The sequence below is a fragment of the Mus pahari genome, chromosome 15, assembly GCF_900095145.1.
Source record: "Mus pahari chromosome 15, PAHARI_EIJ_v1.1, whole genome shotgun sequence".
Classification (NCBI taxonomy): Eukaryota; Metazoa; Chordata; class Mammalia; order Rodentia; family Muridae; genus Mus; species Mus pahari.
This window is the reverse complement of record NC_034604.1, coordinates 38,087,031-38,108,174: the sequence shown is the minus strand read 5'-3', so window position 1 is coordinate 38,108,174 and position 21,144 is coordinate 38,087,031. Positions and strand designations below refer to the sequence as shown.

Below are 21,144 nucleotides of genomic sequence, written 5' to 3'. Positions count from 1 at the left end.
CAGCTCCAAATGGTTACATAGCTATGCACAGTTGCTAACACTATGTAATCCATGAATTAAAGGCTAAAAATATCTAAAAGCAAATCAAACAGCAAGGCTTGGCTTTCCAGGATGGTCTTCTTACACCCTCTTACTGAAGACCATCTGCATACAGGCACAGGCTTACAGATTCAGTTTTTCCATTGACAGAGTTCTGAAGCAGAGAGTGGTCACTGAGCCTAACCTGCTCCCAGTGACCCTCTTTAGCTCCATGGCAAAAGCAAAATCCACGTTGATTAATAAGAACAATGTGACTAGAGACGGAAAGTACCGCCAAGCAATGATAAGCCTGAAAAGATAGGCCAGCTTCGTAATGAGAGGTAGTATCTATGATGGAGAGCTGGTAAGCTGTGGCAGATGTAATCAATTCACGGGAACCAAACTTCTCCTCTCACGCTCTCACGTTGTAACACAGTTAGCAACTTCTGCGCTTCCTCCTCATGATCGACCAGGCATGTTAATGAACACTACTTAATTATGCATAGCTCTGGTACCCTCATCCCCACCCTTTCCCTCCTTATACCCAGAGCTCCTGTCAGTTCCCTAAAGACAAACTTGGTGTCACTGGGCCCTGTTATATGTTCCTTTCCCCAACGTACCCTGGTTAAATTTCTTTCCAGTTTGCACAGCTGGTCATCTCTTTGGTAGATATCTTAGGATTGGGCAGAGTTTTCTGGTACCCCTGGAGCTAAAGCTCTTTCCTAAATCTTTAATTAAAGCTACAAGATGATTGGTCAAAAAGGGCTATCACCAGCAACTACTTCGTTTGTTCATAAAAGTATTCTTGGTATTAAAGTAATCATAAAAATGTTTTTTTTTTTTTTTAAAAAAACCCAGCTATTACTTCAAACAAATACATCCAACATCCCAGAGTTAAACCAAGCTCGCCTGTGCTTTCCTCATTAACCTTAATAGACATGAAACATGCCACAATGAAGAGTGTATGAAGAGTACTTAGGGAATAATAATCACTCTTCATATGCAATATGAAAATCCTATTATATTTCTACAAATTGTATTAAAAGCATTTCACATCAATTCTGTTCCTATTTAACCAAAAGGGGGAAAATGGCCTAAAAGGATGCTTTCAAGACAACTCTCATTTCCTAAACTGAAACCTACAAAATATTTTGTACCACAAATTACTTAAAACTTTCCATACAAGTAATGGTTTAATTTTGAAATGTATCATGACATTTCAAGAAGACTGAGATTTTAATATTCTAGGTCATTTTTGAACCTTTCATATACCTGATAAGAGTGCAGATTACTAAAGAGGTGCCACCGTCCCAGATTTGAACAACGTCTCTTTAATGTGTTTCTGATTGCCTCCAACACCCAAGTGCGAAGCCAAAGTGCTAGCTCCAACCTTAAGGTCTGTTTCCTTGGCTTTCTAGTTTGCTTCCCTTTTACTTTTCCAGCACCTTTTCATGGACAAATCACATTCTTTCAAGTTAAAAAAATATTTCCACAAGCAGTTAGACTTAAGGTTATAATAATAATAATCAAGGAATTGACTGGAAATTAGGCTCCCAAGATGGCAGACGTTTTTAAATAAGACAATTCTCATGAGTTAAGTTTTCTGGTCACTCCAATCTAACATAATAAATATAACATAAAGTAATATGGCTCTACTCCGATCTGCAGTTCACTGACCTACCCTCTTGGGTAGCAGCATGTACTACATGGGTGTTTCAATACTAACGTCCTTCCTAGCTGGAATCAGCTCAGCCAACCTCCTCTTTTCTTTTTTGTAAATCTCTGGCCAGTTTTCTTGGCCCAACGTTTTGAAGAACCCCCATTGCCTCTGTCACTGAAGAAGATGTTGGAAACTGGAAGCAGCCACATATCCTTGGAGACTAGTGTTGCCAAATGAAAGAACATTGAGTTTCTACCAAATCCAAAGAAGAATGCCATAACTGAACCCTCACTCAGGGCATTGATGAACTCTTCAGAGAAACTTTTAACCTAAGGCCAATTTTCCTAAGCTTAGGTACAAAAGGCAGCTGTCTCTTGGCCGAACTAAGCCAGCTTTTCTCCTCTGCTCTCTGTGTATGCCTGGAGACACATTTCTACCCATCACCACTGCAAGACACCCTGTTTTTGCTGAATTTATGCAACTTTTCAAGTTTTAAAATACTAATTTAAGAAAACAAGTAGAACCAATTAGCAATTCTATCACAACTTAGAAAACCAAACCAGTGCATTCAGACAGGCATGCTAAAGTAGGTTTAACAACAATATTAACTTTAAAAATAAAGGTAGCTTGCATTCATTTTTGTGTGTGAATGACATATTCATTCACATTAGTAACTTTTTCTCAGCATACAGGTATAGTCATTAGGTGTGGGAAAAACTTGTCTGCTGATCAAATCCAGTTATTTTAATAGTCATTTTGGGATTAAAAGAAAAGAAAAAGAAGAAAGAAAATATCATCTCAAGAAGATAAAAGACAAGCCAACTGAGAGGCCATGATTGGCTTATATAGATCTCTACAGGACCTATAAAATTCCATTTTCTGTTAATTCAATTCAATTAATTTTGTCACTAGTCAGCCACATTGACTGTGGCACCTGCTGTCACATTTAATCCATTTGTTTCAAGACGCTGAAGTTTTTACTTAAGTAAAAGGATCCAAGTACAACAGTGGGATGTCCCATGTAAAGTCACCATACAATTACTGGTAATCAATAGTAGTATTTACTAATTAGTGCCAGAGTTTTTTAGTTTGAGCTCCTTCAAGAACGTCAGCTTCTTGAAACAAATGGAAGCACATAAAATAAAAGTAAATAAATCTTTTTTAAAAAAAGAAAGCAAGAGAACTAAATAAGCAAAATCTTAGACTCTTAGTTAACTAATCTCCCAGTTTGCATCATCATAGATCAACTAAAGTAACAAATAGGATAATTCTTTCAAGGTCAGAGGTCAGATGAACCACCACTACATGCTGGTATCAGGATGAATTCTAACAAGGAGAGTTCACTTCAAGGGACTTCAAGCAACAGTTCATCTTATTCCTTAATTATCTTCAAAATGAACACAACCACTCCTCTGTGAGGAATAACTTATATAACACTGTCTGAGAAAACTATTCAATATTCTTCTCTACTCTATATACTTGGAATATTAAGCCACTTACAGGAAATGTTAAGTCCTTTTTCCATCACATTAAGGGTTCATCTCTGCAGCATTTTTAAGTAATTAAATTGGCTCATTTAGGGCTCTAGATTCTGGCCCAGTTTGATTATTTATATAAAAATATAGATATAAAAATGAAATGGATATTAACATTCTTTGATTGGCCAGGGATTTTTGTTGTTGTTGTTGTTGTTTGTTATTGTTGTTGTTACCCTTTAGACAGAAGCTTGAAATCCGTCAAATCCAGCCTTAGCTTGTGCTCAGTCCACAGTTGCACAAAGAGTCAAATGAAACTCATAGGGATTTACTGAACTGCAAAACAAACAGAGGCTGGGGGATGCTCCTGTGAGGGAAACGCTTGCTACACTAGCATGAATGAACACCAAAGTTCAGAGCCCCAGAACCCAGGTAAAAGCCAACCTCGGTTGTAATCCCAGAACTGGGGTGTGAGAAAAAGACAGGAACATTCTGGGGTGTGGGGGGTGGGGGGTGGGGGGGAGGATTTCTGGCCAGTCAGTCTAGCAGAAACATCAAGTTCAGCAAAAGACCCTGTCGCAAAACTGCACAGTGAAGATAAGATTGAGCCATGCACTCAATGTCAACTGCTGCCCTCCACACAGGAGTACCTGCACACACACACACACATACATACACACACACACACACACACACACACACACACACAGTGACTTCATCAGAGGGCTATGCCTTTCCATCTCACAAATGTAATGATTCTATAAAGGGATACATTCATATGGACAAACTCTCATGCACCAACGACTGTCATCATGCAGGTGAGTGCACACTCCCCACATTGTCATTCTCTAGGCTTTGGACTTGCTTTTCCCTGTGTTTGAACTATTCTTCTGAGGCCTTTGTATAAAGAGCTTCTTGTAGCCCTGGCTATCGCTGACATACTATTCCTGCTGACATACTATTCCCGAGGTCCCTCGGTCTTTTCCTTGGTGACCTCCGAGGTTTGAGTTCTTGACATGTGATTGCCTTCCGTCTTTAGGTCACAGCCTTCAAGAGAAAGAACAAAGGCCAGGCCCCCTTCTTCCTTGGTTCTCTGAGCCTAGCAGTGACAGACTCGCAGTAGACCAGTGCTTCTCAGCCTTCCTATGGCCCTGACCCTTGAATACAGTTCCTCCTGTTCAGATGACTCCCAACCGTATAATTTATTTTCGTTGCTACTTCATAACTGCAATTTTGCGACTGTTGTGAGTCATAATGGAAACAACTGATAGGCAGGGTGGTCTTAGGCGAACCCTGTTCAAGAGTTGTTTGACCCTCTTAGGGGTCGGGACCCACAAACTGGGAACCCTTGCAGTAGACTGGTAGCAGCCTGTGTAAATGAACTGGGAGCTTTAAGCCCACTGGGAAGCATAGAGGAATGTTCTGTTTATTTCAGACTTTCTCTTTATGGAGGCTGTTGTAGGATCTCCAACTGGGTTCAGGACAGGAGAGGAAAACTAGAACAATCTAAGGAGTGTCAAGACCTACCTGGTTTTTAAGCCTAACCCTTTTCTAATCTAACTTTATTGTTAAAATCATTTAAAGGCAGTTATAATGTGTGTCAAACCACAGGATACATAGCTGTCTCTGGCATCCCATAAGAAAGATGTGTTTTCCCAGCCTCACAACACCCTACCTGCAGGTGATATAATATCTCTCATGACTTAAAGTATGAATTTGATATCCATTTTCTGACTCGTTTTACTATGCAGATCTTTCTCATGCAAACACTGGTTTGCATGTGAACCACATGAAAAGCAAGTCCACCGTCTTTCTGCTTTAAGGATGGGAGAGTCACATAACATTGCTCGTCTCTAGAGCCTTCCTTAAACTACTTGATAAAACAAAGGAAGTCACCGAAAATAGCAATGAGAAGTTAAAGTGCTTCCCAGTTATATAATTCTTTCTGTCCCCATGGAATATTTTCTAGAGAGCCCAATGCTGTTCCTATGTTGATAGTAAAAAGCTTGATCTTTGAAATAGGGCGTGTGGACCAGTCAAAAACTCTGTATTTTAGTGTTTGCATCCAAACATTATACCAGAAAGTGTCCATCAGGCATAACAGACATAGAGGTTTCCCATCTGTGACAAACTTCAAATTATCCCCCATTTTGTCATAAGAACTTATTTTTAAAAGGTTCATAGCTATCCACAACAATAAAATGCATCTTGCAGGCTGTCTCAGAAGTATAGTATATGCATGGGAACCAAAGTGCCAGAACAGAGCAGATCCCTAAAGGGATGAGTGCATCTTTCTGACTTTTCTTTCTTAACAGCTGGAGGTTAGCTATAAATGGGCCATCCATCAGTGTGAGGTCAGGAGCACTCCTCTAGAGATGGGAGGAGACAGGGAAAGCAAGGCCATTGGAGTCACTGCTCTAGCCCTGTGCTTCTGAGACAGCTAGAGAAGGAAACATATGTCCCCTTTTCATGGTCTATGTCTGTTTTAAAGATCAAACTCACAATCCAACACAATGAACTTGCGTGGATGATCCAGAGGTAGCTGGTGTTATTCAGCCAAACAATACGTTTTGAGCTGGAAAGGATCTTCAGGGTTCAGTTCCACCTCTTGACTGAAGTGGAGTCCGAGCTACAAGACTAGACACATTTCTTGATCTGAACAGCTAGCTGATAGTTGAATCAGCTGAAGGTTCTATAGATTCCTGAAACTCCACACCACCCTTCTCCTTTCCGGTACAATTAGACGAGCTCTTTAGAAGTTATTCTGAACTTCCCCTCTTGGAAGCCTGGACAACTTACTACTTAGAACCCAGGTGTTTCTTTGTCTAAGAATACAGCAAACAGCTACCACCCAATCCACTCCAACAAGATTGCCTAACCTTCTACCATGGGAAGGAAACAAGACACGGCAAGGCCCTGGCCCCAGCTCAATGTGCCACTGCTGGGAAGTTATGGGGAGGAAGGAGGACTCATGCCTGTATTCCTTGCCTAATTAACCCTAGTCTTTAATGTTTCCCCTTTTCTCAGTGAAACTGATTATTCTCACAGTGACCCCCACCACCACCAACTGTGAAATGGGTGGGATGCAGAAGCCTGACAGTTGGAAATTAAGAAGGCATCTACCTTTTAAAACTCAATTCGTTATTATAAGGAGCAAGAGAGAGAGAGAAAAAGACTTGCAATAGGAGTAACCTCAACTATCAAAAGAACAACAAAGGAAACACATAAATCATCTAAATATGTGCCACAGGATACAACACTCTTTGAAGCAGGGAAGCCACTAGTAGTATATGGCAGTGATTATGAAAGTTGCCAAAGACAACATAATAACTAAACAATACATTCTATATATCAAGACACAAGGTCCCCAAGCTTCATCCTGCTAGTCACTCTTCCCCCATCCTGAGGTACCCTGTAGACCTTCCTTCTACTTACTGCCCTTGTATTTCAGTTTCACAAAATTCCATTTATTACACGCCAGTATGGCACATTTCTTACCGTCTTCATTTTCATCAAACACTGGTGCTTTGCTTGAAGTGTTGGCTCCCATGGTCAAGTCTGAACTGACCTGGACAATCTAGTTACAGTATTCTGGAAGAAGCACTCATCTTTGTCCAATGTAGACCCCCAAGAAATTGGCTGGATATCTATGAGAGGGAGAGAGGGAGAGAGGGAGAGAGGGAGAGAGGGAGAGAGAGAGAGAGAGAGAGAGAATCCTTGTAATAGAGTATGTGGTGGATACCCTGAATCCAGATTGTAACAAAAACATCCACTTCTATTGCGATAGCAGAATTTCTTTTGTCCTTAAGAATTATAATAGAAATGACAGTGGTGCATGGGGCAATGAGAAAAGCCACACTGGACTGCGTCATCAAAAGTCAACCTCTACTAACAAAGTAAGAGGAAAGCAAAATACATTCCCAGGTATCAAGAAAACTTTAAAGTGGGATCAATTAAGTGATTATAAAATAAGAATAATTTTAGCAAACCTCTATATTTTAAAAAAAAAATAGGCTAACTTTATATTTCCTTTATTTTTTATTTATTTATTTTTTGCTGTGTGACCAAGAACAATCTTAAAATCTTACTCTTAAACATGAAGTCGCCTTACTTTTCCACTCACCCCGGAAGGCACCACACTAGGTTGGACTTTACTAGCAAGGAGTTGGCTTCCTCCAAACACATTTTCTTCTCCTAAACTTGGAGTTGATAATGGTCTTTACCCAAAAAGAGAGGACATATGTTATTCTTTGTAAATATATGGCATATATATTCATATGTTGACATTATGTGACTCCTATGTTGTAGCACATAAATACACACATTATGTGACATTTATAAATTTTGTTTGTTCGGGGCATATTCTCTTATATAACTGAGGCTGGCCTTCAACTCCTGTTTACCTACCTCAGCCTCAATAGTTTGGAATGTACAGATGTTCACCATTATCTCTGGCTCTTACACATCTGTTACATGAGACCAGTGTGTAGAACACTAGTCTGGGGGGTTTAGAACTATGGAAACAGTCTTTGTGTACTGAGCATACAAACATAGATATATATGTAACATAATACATAAAGTAGTTTATAGTATACATGATCAGCAATTGCTAATCACACTGGAGCTCAAATTATACCATATATCTTAGAGATAAAATCTCCTTTAAAGTGTTTATGTATTCATTGATTCAAAAAAAAAAAAAAAAAAGTAAAGTAAAGACTTGCTATCCGGGTGACATCTGGGTTCCAGTCCTAAAAACTGCAAGGTCATGGCCTTGAAACAGTTACTTAGCCTCTGACCACTAAAATGGGGACATAACAGTGCCTCCTTCAGGAGTCACAAGCTCGGGTACCTTTAAATGCCAGGAAGCTCACACAAAAGACCAGACCAGACCAGGTACAGGACACTTAGGCATTATGAGGGCGATGGTGGCAGTACTGAGTTAATCTAAAAATGTATTTGCGGTCAGATGAAGAGACTGTGGCGGTGGAACACTGTGGAAACACTGGCCAGGGGTTTTTAGAGCTACGGAAAGAGGGGATGCGCCAGATTTTATAAAAGAACACTTTAAAATTCAGCTCAGCTATGGAGCTCAAAAAATATTGTGCTTAGGAAAAACATGACTTACGGATGTAGATAGTAAACCAATACAATTAAACTAGCAAAGTACCTGGCATACACAGCATGGAGAGAGTAAGTGTTTATTTCCACTATTTTGATAGGTGTGATATTTCCTTTGCATTTATTATTATTTTTTTAGCTCTTGACACTTGTTAACCTTTTGTTTTGTTTTGTTGTTACTTTTTCCCCATGGACTTTTTACACAGGAAGAAAACACTTATTTAGATGCAGAATTAGAGAAACTATCCAAGAGATCCTTGTTTAAGAATAAGTTATTTTTTAAAAAGAACTTGGGGAGCCCCTAGGTATAGAAGAAAAACTCATTTTCTCATTAGGAAAATGTAAGTCAAGCCTTCATTTGGAAGGAGGATCCATTAAGGAATTGCTACTTTTCCAACGAAATGCCAACTGCTGGCAAAATGCCTTATGGTCTTTAAAAAGAATCATTTAATGGAGAGCAAAGAAAGAGTCAGCAATTAGGAAGTGACCAATTAAATGGGCTAGAGTTGGGGAGAGGGTAGGGTGGTGGTAACTGGTGGCTGAAGCAAGCTCAGTGGGATCACTGGTGTCCAGGAAGATATCGAGAACTAGTGTCTATGTAAATGAAAAACAAATCAAAAAGGCTTTTAGACAAGAGAATGAAGAATTAAGAAAAAAGATGTAGGATGCTCATTGCATTTGACAGAGGGTTAAGAAACAGCATGGTGTAGCTATAGTAGAACCTTTGTGCTCTACTACTGCCTGTAGTCTAGAAAAATAGCAATGTCTCTACTACCAACATTAGAAAAGGGAAACTGGTCCGATACATTTTAAGGAGCAGCTACTTTTAACACTGCCGAGTTGGGCTATATTCTCTTGCATCCAGTAACAGTGTGAGTGCATGCTTTCACACACATGGCCACTCTACCACTCTTGTATTTTTCTTCACACGTTATATTTTCCTCAAGTAGCCCATCTTTCGACTATGCAAGATGTGCCAAGCATTGACCTTGCACGCTGTCAAATCAGACGGACAAAGAGGCAGGAATAGTATCAAGTGTGTCCACATTTTAGACTTCCACTCTGGTGTGCGCATTTTATGGATGGCAGAGTCAGCAATTTAACTGGGAGAAAAGTCCACGTGAAGGGGGCCATTGCCATGTCACTTAACATCGTCTTCTCCCATGGTAGCTACCACTCTTCATCTAGTTTAGAATTTCCTTTAACCTTTTCCCTTCACCCCATATCCCCAACCCCACCCCCATGTGCCTAACCAAATCAGAGACGTTTCTCTCATAGAAAGAGATAGGCCTTTCTCTGACAGGAAGATGGTGACTCATTCTTTCCACTCTGTTGAATAGAGAATAGGAGAGATGTAAGACAATTTCCTTAAAACCTCTCCCCTTCATGACCTCGTGTTCCAGAGTCCTCAGCATTAGCTAAGCATCAAGTACAGCAGCCGTGCACAGAAAGGGAATCCCTCAGCACAACAAGAAGGTAATTTGTCTTGCAGGGATGGACAAGAGTTCAGACTCTACTTTGACCCCATAGTTACTAGATTGTTAAGTGTGACCTAATTTTCTAATAGGAGCCTCTCAAGTGTGACTTGGAGCCTTGGACTAGTCAGGAGTCTCTCAGCGGCTGCCTCCCCAGAGAATCCTAGAGTGGGAGAATACCAGGTCTGATGAAAAGATGTTGCAACATCTGACAGCACCATATAGATTTCATTATCACAACCTGTGCAGTCATAATTATTTTTTTTTGCGTTTGAAAAACAAACTAAATTGAAAATATTTAGAAACACAGGAAAAGGAAAACAAAACGAAACAAAACAAAACAAAGCCAGAAACCATCCAAGTTAGCAGCATTCCCTGTTAACAATTGTTTGGATTTTTAACTCTGTTTTCGTTGGTTTTAGGTATTGAAAGTTACTGGTAAGTAAACATTTCCACATTAGCCCTCAAGCCAAGTAGACTGCCTTTTTCCACTTCCCAAAGACAGTTCCTGGGTCTGCACACACCTCCACAATTCTAAAACCCGAGAAGCGTTTTAAAATAAGCCATCCAAACCTGAAGGAGGTGCGCCTGTTGTCTAGCAGTTCTCCTCAGCCATCCTATTTCTGAGACCTAAGAATGAGCGTACACATCCTCATAGCTCCGATCTATGGTCTTTAAGTGTCCTTTAGCGATCCACAGAATAGCACATTTACTTTTCTGTGAGAAAACGTTCAAACTTCTCAGCTTCGGATGGGGCAGGGAACCTTGTGGAGACTGAGGCAAACAGGGCAAACAATGCTCTCTTACTTTGAAGCTGGTGGAAAAACTTCCCTTCATTCATTTCAGCTCAGAGAATATTTCTTGAAGTCTTTAGGGCCAAGGTGGTGCGAAAGTGGAGGAGCAGATAGGGGCAATAGCTAGGGTGGGTCCTTTCCTCCATCTGGTCTTGCGAGTCAGTCTGAACGGTCGCCTCTGTGTTCTTTCTCATCCCCACCCCTTGAACTTCTCAGCTACGCACCAGTGCTCCTCTTCACACGGGGCGATTTCCTATGTATAATCACCACTCACCCAGTCTACATCCTTTCCCCAGCCTTTCCACTCACCTCACGATGATGCTTCCATTCGAGGAGCAGGGACTGATAGCACTCAGCAGGCCAGGAACAACGATGGAAACAGAAGACACCTGCCGATCAGGACGCGGCTGAGGGAATGGCCCCGGCAGGACTGCGCGCTGGGCTCAGGCACCTGCGGCTGCAAAGGGGACCCAGCGCAGCCGCGCAGCTCCCCAGCGAGGGGCGGGACCCGGGTGAGGAAGAGAGCGCCAAGCAGCCTGCCAGGGGCGTCCCCAGACGGCGCCCTCCCCCGGAGCGAATTGCCAGTCGCCTGGATGAGCGCCAGTCGCCAGGGGACTGTGCGTCGCTGGCTGGGGGCAGGGCGAGAGCCCCAGGAGGGCGAGCTGGACAGCAGGAGGGCGTGGCTGGGAGCCCGGAGCACAGGCTCCATCTCCAGCAGCCTGAAACTGAGCATTCCCCCAACTTCTCAGACCCAGGGGAAAATCTTTCCCAAGGTAGTCCTTGGCGGGAACTCCTTCGACCTTGATCCCTGGCAATGGGGGTCCCTGAGAGGTAGTGCATGTGAAAGTGACCGGGTTCAAGATTAGAAGTAAGGATGGACCATGCATTGCCCCATTTTACTGCTGGTGGAGTTGAGGCACAGGACACTGAATGGTTGCTCACTGTAGAAGGACCACCCATCCGTGGGAAGACTCCTGGCTCCCCAGCTTTTCCTCCATCTCTGGACACATACCTGCTGGTGGAAGTTAGAGTGGAAACCCCCACAGGTACAGAGAAAGGCCGACTTCCAAGGCAGCTCCCTCTGCTTCTCCGGGCAATCATCATCACACTTAAAGTAACTTACTGTTCCCCTCCGAGGCCAGCCAGGGGTCACAGGCCAGCCAAGAGGAGAGTGGTGGTGCAGCACTTCCTTCAGAAATGACTGGTGTGACAGCAGGACAGCTGCCAGGCAGGGACAAATGGAAAGTAGCAGGTCTAGTTTGAAACTGGCCATACGTTCTGTCCATCTTCACATGTCCCTGCCATGTAGAAATTCCAGATAAGTGCTGCCTCGGATTCATAAAGAGAAACGGTAAATGAGAACTTTGAGGTTAAAACTCTCATTACTTCGAAACATTTGCAAGCTTTAACAATGTTTTCTTAAGAAAAAAAAAAAAAAAACCTGTTAGTCAAACAGAATGTGTCTGTGACAAAATGTGTCGGTTTCAGAGAGCTATTGTTGAATACGTGGTTTCCCAAGAGTGAAAACACAGAACTGTACTTGTCTGTGAAATAGATAACGAAATTGTTGGAGGCTCACCATGCACATTAATGGAATGATTCAGGATAAAACTCTGTTGGTCCTTAAGCCACTAAGGAATTTATTATAGTAAAAAGTTTTAATTTTTTTTAAGCAAAATGTGGGCTCCTGGAATAATATTATTTGGTATAGCCTCTATTACTTAACAATACCCTTGATTTTCAAGAAATTTGACATGCACTACAAATTGATATAATCTGTATTAATATCTCTGATGCCCATCCAATCTCTCAAGATACAATGAGTTCTATTTTATCACCAGATGAACTACAACAGCAAGAAAGCAGACAAGAGACTAGACCAAAGTCCCTTGGAACCTCACTGGTTGACAGGGAGAGCTGTACAATCATACAGGCATCAGCAAAATGCCCAAACTGCCATTTCTGAGGTGTTGGCTAAGTCACCTAAAGGCTCCAGGCTTCAGCTTCTCAATGTCAGTAAAGACATCTGTAGTCAGGTGAGGGTTGAGTGAGATGCATAACAGTAAACTTAACATGGCCAGCAGAGTACACATGCGAATTAGCAAGTGTTAAAGCTATCAGTTCAGGGCTAGGGGGGCCGCTCTGTGGTTTAGAGCACTCATTTCTCTTGCAGAGGACCCAGATTCAATTCACAGCACCCACATAGTGGTTCACCACGATTTTTCCAGTCTCAGGGGGTGTCTGATGGCCTCTTCCTAATTTCATGGACACTAAGCAGACACACGACATCCACATAAATATCCACGGGGGGGGGGACAAGACTCACACATAAGATAAAAATTAAAACTCTAATAAAACATATTAAAAGGTTGTCATTTCAGTTAACAGGCTACCATTTTTCTTAGGCCTGCTCTGTGAGCCAAAGCTGGGGTTCAGCCAAGTGCATGTGGGCCTTATAAGCTTGACATGCAAGAAGTTTTACTTTAAAAAGTTATATTGCTCGCGACACATGAGCTGTTAAATGAAAATGTTAATGCAAGGCATGAGATAGCTTCGTATGAGTTCTTGGTCAAGGAGACACCAGAGCTCTACAAAACAACACAGATTATTGCCACTGCCCTAGGTAACTCACCGTAATTTCTTGGTAAGAGCCTATCACCAAAAGACATAGAGAAATAAGTCAATCTCAAACTGATAAGAGGAAGTTCCCTCCCTGTTAGCTAGCGGCTAACAGTGCTAGCAAGAGCTACTCAGGTTGCTGGGGGGAGAAAAACCATCAGTGGTCTTACCCAGCCTAGGACTCTGCATACGTTACCCACCTACCCACCAGTGCAATAGGTAATGACTTTCTGATTGGATTCCAGGTCTGCTGCACAGGAGGGAATTCCTAGCCTGGTACTAAAATCCTTGACCAAAGTTCATGGCTTGGGAGGTTTTAGGGTAGACCTTACTTGCTATAGCTATTTTGTTCAATAGTCATGTTGCCAAATTGGTTCCAAGTAATAATGTGTATACAAATAAACTTGGGTGTCTATAACATGTATTCAAATAGCCTTGGTCAAAGAAGCTTCTTTTCTGCAGTGGACAACAGTCAACGTGGAAATGCATAATTAAGCAAGGTTCTGAGAAAGGAGATTTGGGATCCCTGTTATTCCCCCGGCCACACACACACACACACACACACACTGTCAAGACTCAGGGACCATCAAGGAAGAGAAAGTGCAAAGTATGTAAGAGCTGAAACAAAAGTTGTGAAACGCTTTCTTCTGTGCCTGATGTTAGTTTTGGACTGATGAACTCTAGGAAACCGTGGTTACCTGCACAAGACCTGCACAACATCGAGCCAGCCAAAATACCAGCGTTAATGGGGTAGGTGACCTCGGAGGATGCAGATAGTTGCAAGAGGTAGGAGAATCATTTCTTTTGAGAATATACACGGTGGGTCTCTCGTGTTCCACCAGATGACCCTACGCTCACACACATACGAGCGTGCACTAAATGAACATAGTTGACTGTCAGTTGGGAAGGGCGTGTCAGGAGGAAACGTGATCATATTTCATTGTATACATGTCTGATAGTTTCCAAAGTAGCAAAGAATTGTTATGACTGTATTCTGACTGTCAAGAACACAGTTGTTTCAACCGATAATTGTGCAAGAAGATCATTGTATTTTATTCCGTTCTTTATCTGTTCATATTTACTTAGTTGTGCCTAATTCTTGCCTGTAAAGCCTGACTGATATGAGCTAGGTACTTGGCCAACCAGGCTATGTGTATCTGTCAATCTCTGGAGCCCCCCAGTGGAGAGGAGCACAAAGTAACCAGCAACACAGGGAGGCGGGGATGTTAAAAGTACATCGTGGTTTACGCCACAGGTTTTAAGACTGTGGACTTCAACCATGTCTCTCTGGTCCTGAAATGGTCTGCTGCCATTGCAGTTAAAGTAAAGTGATGGCCCTTTACCTGTCTTAGATACAATTCTAGTGCTGTGAAGAGACACCATGAGCAAGGTAACTCTTAAAAAAGAAAGCATTTCATTGAAGGCTCTCTGACAGTTTCGGGTTAGCCTATTATCATCATGGTAGGGAGCACGGAGCCCCACATGGCAGGCATAGAACTGCAGAAGTAGCTGAGAGGTGCATCCTTATCTACAGACAAGGAGTGTGTGTGTGTGTGTGTGTGTGTGTGTGTGTGTGTGTGCATGTGTGTGTGAGAGAGAGCGTGTGAGAGGGGGATGTGGGGGGTCTGGTGTGGGCTTTTGAAACCTCCAAACCCACTCTCAGACCACACCTCCTACTTCTTCCCAGACAGCTTGCCTGCTAAGCACACAGATATATGAGTCTTTGGGGACCAATCTCATTCAAGCTGCCACATTAACCTACTAGTCATTGTCTTAAGCTACATGTCTCTTGCCATTCTGTTCAATTAATTTATCTTGAGTCAGGGTTTCTCTACAGACAAACTGCCTTTCTGCAGACTGTGCTTTTAAGTCCTGTGCACCACAGGACATTTGGATAGTTCTTTATAGAATACAGAGACGCTTCTGGGTTTCACTTTATTCGGCTGTCACATTTATTCATTCAGCTCCCATGTATTCTGACCTGAGATGCCAGCCCCCAATCTCTTATTTAAAATTCTATCTCTGTCTCTCATCCATATTCCAAAATATTCCCGGATTCCTCCTGCCCTCGCCATGAGCTGTTGTAACTCTTTTGCTGTGTGACTGCTTGGCTTCATTTCCCTGATTGGATGCAAAGCTATAAAGGTAAGAACGACCTCTGCATTGCCTATCCCTGCGTGTGCAGCATTGAATCTGGTAGATGTCAGACAGGACGCATCTTGCGAAATAAGTGTTTTTCCTGGAAGGAAATAAAATCAAGTCGTATTATACCTCAAAGCAGTAACCACATGAAGGAAGTGGCCCTTTGTAAGACAATTTGTGAAGGAAGCGAAGACTCACAGACACGGCAGGTTACCCCTAGGGTTTGGGAAGTAGCCTCCAGGTCTGGAGAATGGAGACATAAGAGTGCAATGCTTAGGGAAGATAATAAAAAAGTTTAGTGCTATTGGATTAACAGTGTGAGGTGTGCAAAATGGATGAGAGCAACACCTTGAGGAAAGAAAGATGGTGCGAAAAACACTGAATTTTTAAGCAGGGCATCAGTGGAAAGCCTCTAGATGTGTTAGCAGACAAACAGATCCACTGGCAATTCCATTTCAGTAAGCCAGTTCTGCCCCCTTTGAATAACAGGAAGCTTTCTTTTTCTTGTTTTGATATGTAAATTACATGTAAATTATATCTTGTTTTGATATGTAAATTATATCTGTTTAGAAGGTGTGTTATCATAATAATATTCTAACTCTTCACAGTTATAACCAGGTTTGAGCCCAGTGCCTCCAATTTAGTGAGTTCTCCGGTATTTGCTGAATCCAACTCTGTTGAGTTTTGCCTGGTTTTGTTCACTCCCACGAGCCTTGAGATAGAACCTGTAATGATCTCTTGTACCTATTTTTCTTTCAGTTACTCTCCTGGATGAGATTCTTCCATTTTTTTTTTCCCCAATTTCACGAATTGATTGAACTGCACAGCTTCCAAATACCTTTTACAAATTCTGTAATTCCTTCATTATCTGTTTAATTACCCATTTGGCTGTATTGATCATTTGCACACAGTAAGGATGGGGCTCCTTGCCAGGAGCTGCAGATAGGAAGACTGATAACCTACTTCAGTTCTTCAGGACGAACTCTGCTGAGCCCTAATCCACAGCACACTGAGGTTACCACTCACCCTGGGAGTCAGACACAACTTCACTGAGAGAGGAACCCACTTAACAAAGAAAGGGGGAGTTTTAGTCTACTGTCTTAAAAACAAGGTAAACATAGTATCGAAATACCTGACAGCTTCCTGAAAATAGTAGAGGAAAGGAAAATCGGTGCAAGTTAAAGCACAGGAAAAATGAAAGTTTGTGGATCATTATATATGCACACACACAAAAAAAGATGTGTGAGTGGCACAAATATTTAACCCAGTGGATCTCAACCTTCTAAAGCTGAGTCCCTCTGATGCAGATCCTCATGCTGTGGTGCTCTGAGTACATACATTCAAGTACCCAGTGTGGTCTGGAGGTGTCAGCCAAGCTGTCACAGAAGAATAGAACCCGCACAGGGTCCTTCAAGTAAGAGTTAACTGGTTACACAAAGGGAATAAAGAACAAAGGGTCTAGCCAGACGAAGCAGCGTGGGTGGACACAGGCATCGGCTGGAGCAGACCTGTGCAGCAAGAGAATGCTCGGAATTTCAGAGTAGCTGGTTAAAGAGGGTACAGGCTATCCACACAGAATGAACCTCAAATGCAATGTGATGGAGCAATGCAACCTGCACAGGAGACTCGTGAACTCTGTGGCATCAGCTACTCTCAGAATAGAAAATGGGAAAACATGACTTAGGGACATTTCCCAAACTCCGAGGTCAGGTTTGCTGGCAAAGCCAGTGATGTTCACATTACAGTGCAGGCCTCTTTTCTGAACCGCACAGGTGCACGTGTGTGGTACAGTTTTAATCCTATGAATACCCTTTAATAACAAAAATTACAGACTTTAATACATTAGGTAGGAACTTTAAGTCATTAACTCTCTTCTTGTGGCACAACTAGCTGCACTTGCATTCAGATCCACATCGGAGCCACTCTTCCGTGACACATTCTTAGTCACCTCTATACTAGACATTGATGTCCATCAAATGTCCTCCTGAAAATACACAGGCAATTTAATCTCTCTCTCTTTTTGTCATGGAACACTTTGAGATAAAGACTCATTGTAGAGCCAGGATAGCCTCGAACTCATGATGTGATACAGACTGGGCTCAAATTTGCAGTTCTCCTGCCTTAACACCTTGGTTCCTGGGATTACTGGCATTTGTCACTATGCAAGTATCCAGTAAGTGTGTCACTATTTTTATAGCAGATGCTAACCCACTAATGACCACTCTATAGTTCCCTCTGTTTCTTCTCATATCCTGTGGTTGTGTGTTAAGACTCTCTTTACATTAGACTGGCTGCACATAGGATATGAAAGCAGTAAGAGTAATGGTGATTGATGTGCTTCGACAATGGAAAATTGATCTGATGATAATACGTGTGATTTCTAGAGATGTTTTTGCAGTGCTGGGATTGGAACTCAGAGCCTCACACATGCTATGCAGACATGCACTCGATCACTGATCGATAGTCTCAGCTAGAGAGAACGAGTTGGATCTTAAAAAGAAAAAAATCTATAAATGCATGTTCTAGTTAGGTTCAAATAGCAGCATCACACAACTTGGAGTTGCCAGGGTAGAAAACAACAACAAAAACAATTGAATTGCCTCAATCAATTAGCCAGTGGCCAAGCCTGTGAGAAATTATCTTGATTGGTGATGGTTGAGGGATGGCCCAGCACACTCCATGTGGCAGTTCCCTAGGCAGGTGGAACTTAGGTGTATTAAAAGCTAGCTAAGCATGAATGAGGTCATGAGTAAACTGCTAAGTAGCATTCCTCTTTAGTTTCTGACTCTGTTCTTGCTTGAGTTCCTGGCCTGAATTTCTTTAATTCAGAAGTATAAAGCTAGATAAACTCTTTCCTCCCCAGACTTGCTTTTAGCCATGGCATTTATCACAACAACAACAACAACAACAACAACAAATACAAAAATGTAGTAATATCTATTTTGTATGTTTTGTTATTAAGTTATACTGGGCTAATGCATATGTTTTCCCCCTCTGGGATCTTTTTCTATATGAATGGAATTCTAAGGATGTTTTCCCCCTAGCAATAATTTTCCCTTTCTGTCCTACCTATATTATAATTATGTTGTAGTCATAATTAGAGAAATTTTCTCCTGGAGTTGTTGTGAAGTTTTCTATCTTCAAAGGTTTATAAATTTAAAATTTCACAGATGACAAAAATAGAATAATCCAGAATACCAGGCAAGCTAGAAAATTGTGAAATATCTTATTGTCAATGGAATTAAGAATATACACCCAATAAAGAGTGTTAGAGAACTAGTGTGGGTTTTTGTTGTTGCTGTTTTGGTTTGGTTTTTGCTAAACTTAGATTTAGAAAAGTGTGTGTGTGTGTGTGTGTGTGTGTGCCTCAGTGTACATGGACAGGTATTGAAGTCAGAATACAAGTTTGTGAGGTTAGATCTCTCCTTCTACCTTGCCAGGCTTTTGAAACAAGCTGAAGTGTCTCACAAGCTCCTAAAACTTTGTTGTAATCTATCAGTTTACATAATCCTGGGAGTAGAAGTGTCTTATTTTAACAAGCTATAACACCAAAATAAGGAAGAATGGAGGAAATAGAATTTGTTTTTTATATCCCAAATTAGCATCTACTTTCTGAACACTAGCTCTAGTCATGAGGCACTAATTCTCAACGAAATCTAGTTTTGGAAGTCTATTGTTATGTCACGTGTCTGTGTTTATGAATTACATCAGACATATTTCGTCTTTACTTAAGAATGGTGAGTGCTCTTCACGGTTGGTTTTTATAGAGAGTGGTTGAGGATACAGGGAATAGTAGTAGAGACTGAGCATTTTGTAAAGAGCTTCCTTGAAGCCCCTTAATAGACTGCCTGGGAAGTGAATTACTAAAGCAATCTCCATGTACTAGTCAGACTCCAAAAGGTATCTTTTCAAGGAAGGGTCTTAGACAGCACAGATCATCATGACACAGGTTCTCGGTGACTTATGTCAAGAAAATGTCAAGAGGGGAGCGCTGCTCTTTGAGTTCCCTGCAGTCTCCATGATTCAGTGAAACTGTAGGAAAAGGTCCCTGTATCCATGGTTGTGTGTATCTCCTCCCACTGGGTAACAAACCATAATTATGATGAGGATGGTTATATGAATAATAGAGTAAAGGAGGAATAAGAGTTTCAAGCTAATAATAATAATAATAATAATAATAATATCTCTTTAGTGTTTTGTGTGCCAAGTTCTGTACTCAACATGCTTTTTCACACTTTATTTAATGCAGTCTCCCTAATACTTGTCCAGCCCTAGGCTTAAGGAGAGCAGGTAGGCAGCTTACCCAGGGATAGAACCTAAGTGTGCTTCATGGGAGCCCAGGCTTTTGGCCACAACAGTGTACACCCTTCTGTATACTGTTTATGAAATTAAGGTTAGATTAGAGCATCCAATCTGTCACCTGAAATACATTTTAGAGCTTTCTCTGCATTTGGAGATGTCACTGAGCACTTACTTATGGTTTGAAATTAAAGACTTTTTAGAATAGAATGAAAATGAAGGCACAACATACCCAAACTTATGGACACAATGAAAGCAGCGCTAAGAGAAAAACTCAGCTCTAAGTGCATCCAAATAGAAACTGGAGAGAGCATACACTAGCAGCTTGACAGCACACCTGAAAGCTCTAGATCAAAAAGAAGCAAACACACCCAAGAGGAGTAGACAGCAGAAAATAATCAAACTCAGGGCTGAAATTGACCAAGTAGAAACAAAAAGAACTATACAAACAATCAACAAAACCAGGAGCTGGTTCTTTGAGAAAATCAACAAGATAGATAAACCCTTAGCCAGACTAAACAGAGGGCACAGAGACAGTATCCAAAGTAACAAAATCAGAAATGAAAAGGGAGATATAACTACAGAAACTGAGGAAATTTTAAAAAAAATCATCAGGTCATACTACAAAAGCCTATATTCAACAAAACTGGAAAATCTGGAGGAAATGGACAATTTTCTAGACAGATACTAAATACCAAAATTAAATCAGGATCAGATAAACCATCTTAACAGTCCCATAACTCTTAAGAAATAGAAGCAGTCATTGTCTCCCAACCAAAAAAAGCCCAGGACCAGATGGGTTCAGTGAAGAATTCTATCAGACCTTCAAAGAAGACCTAATACCAATACTCTTCAAACTATTCCACAAAATAGAAAGAGAAGGAACACTGCCCAATTCATTCTATGAAGCCCCAGTTATGCTGAGTATTCTCCCTTGGAGATGGAATGGTTTCTGTCTCATCAGGAACTTTTCACAACTTCCTTTCATACAGGACTTGATAAGAGATTTTTTTTCTACTTCTATCATGTTTAATGTTTCAAATAGATTTTAAAAACTTGTTGAGTGCGTATTACCTTTAGCTTCAGAAGATATTATGTATGTTTAAGAGGCATTTAACTATTATAAATTATTCTGATGACTTAAAATGTCAATACTGAGTTGTCTATTTTAAAATAAATTTTATTTGTTTAATAAAAAACTAAAAAAGAATATTTCAAACATTTAATGACTTTTCCTGTGAACTTGTACAGAAACGTGAAGGTTAATAGGGTGCATGGGACAGGGACGCAGAAAAGGAACTACTGGGGATGGAAGGAGAAAAGAGGGGGAAGACAGAAGAGAACAGGGCAGGGCCGACAAAAGCTAACTTGGATGAAGGCGCCATGTGAGGCCTATTGCTTTATGTGCGAGTTAAAATAAATCCAATCAAAAGGTCAACTTCTGTTTAACTAGACCACAAAGACCAAGAAGTTATGTCAAATGTTTAAGAAAGATGTTGAGCTGTCATCTTAGAAGAAACAGTCTATCCATTCCAACCCTT

General features: G+C 41.3%; 1 protein-coding gene across 1 annotated transcript in view; it reads right to left on the bottom strand.

Annotated features, from left to right (window-relative positions):
• The window catches only part of Stk32a (serine/threonine kinase 32A), a 119,516-nt gene extending 108,406 nt beyond the window's left edge, over positions 1-11,110 (bottom strand). The window contains exons 1-2 of the mRNA XM_021214821.1: positions 10,853-11,110; positions 6,652-6,800 (exon numbers count right to left, since the gene is read on the bottom strand). Coding sequence (XP_021070480.1) covers positions 6,652-6,703 — 52 coding nt within the window. The 5' untranslated portion in view covers positions 6,704-6,800; positions 10,853-11,110. The remainder of the gene's footprint in view (positions 1-6,651; positions 6,801-10,852) is intronic.
• Positions 11,111-21,144: the final 10,034 nt, after the last annotated feature.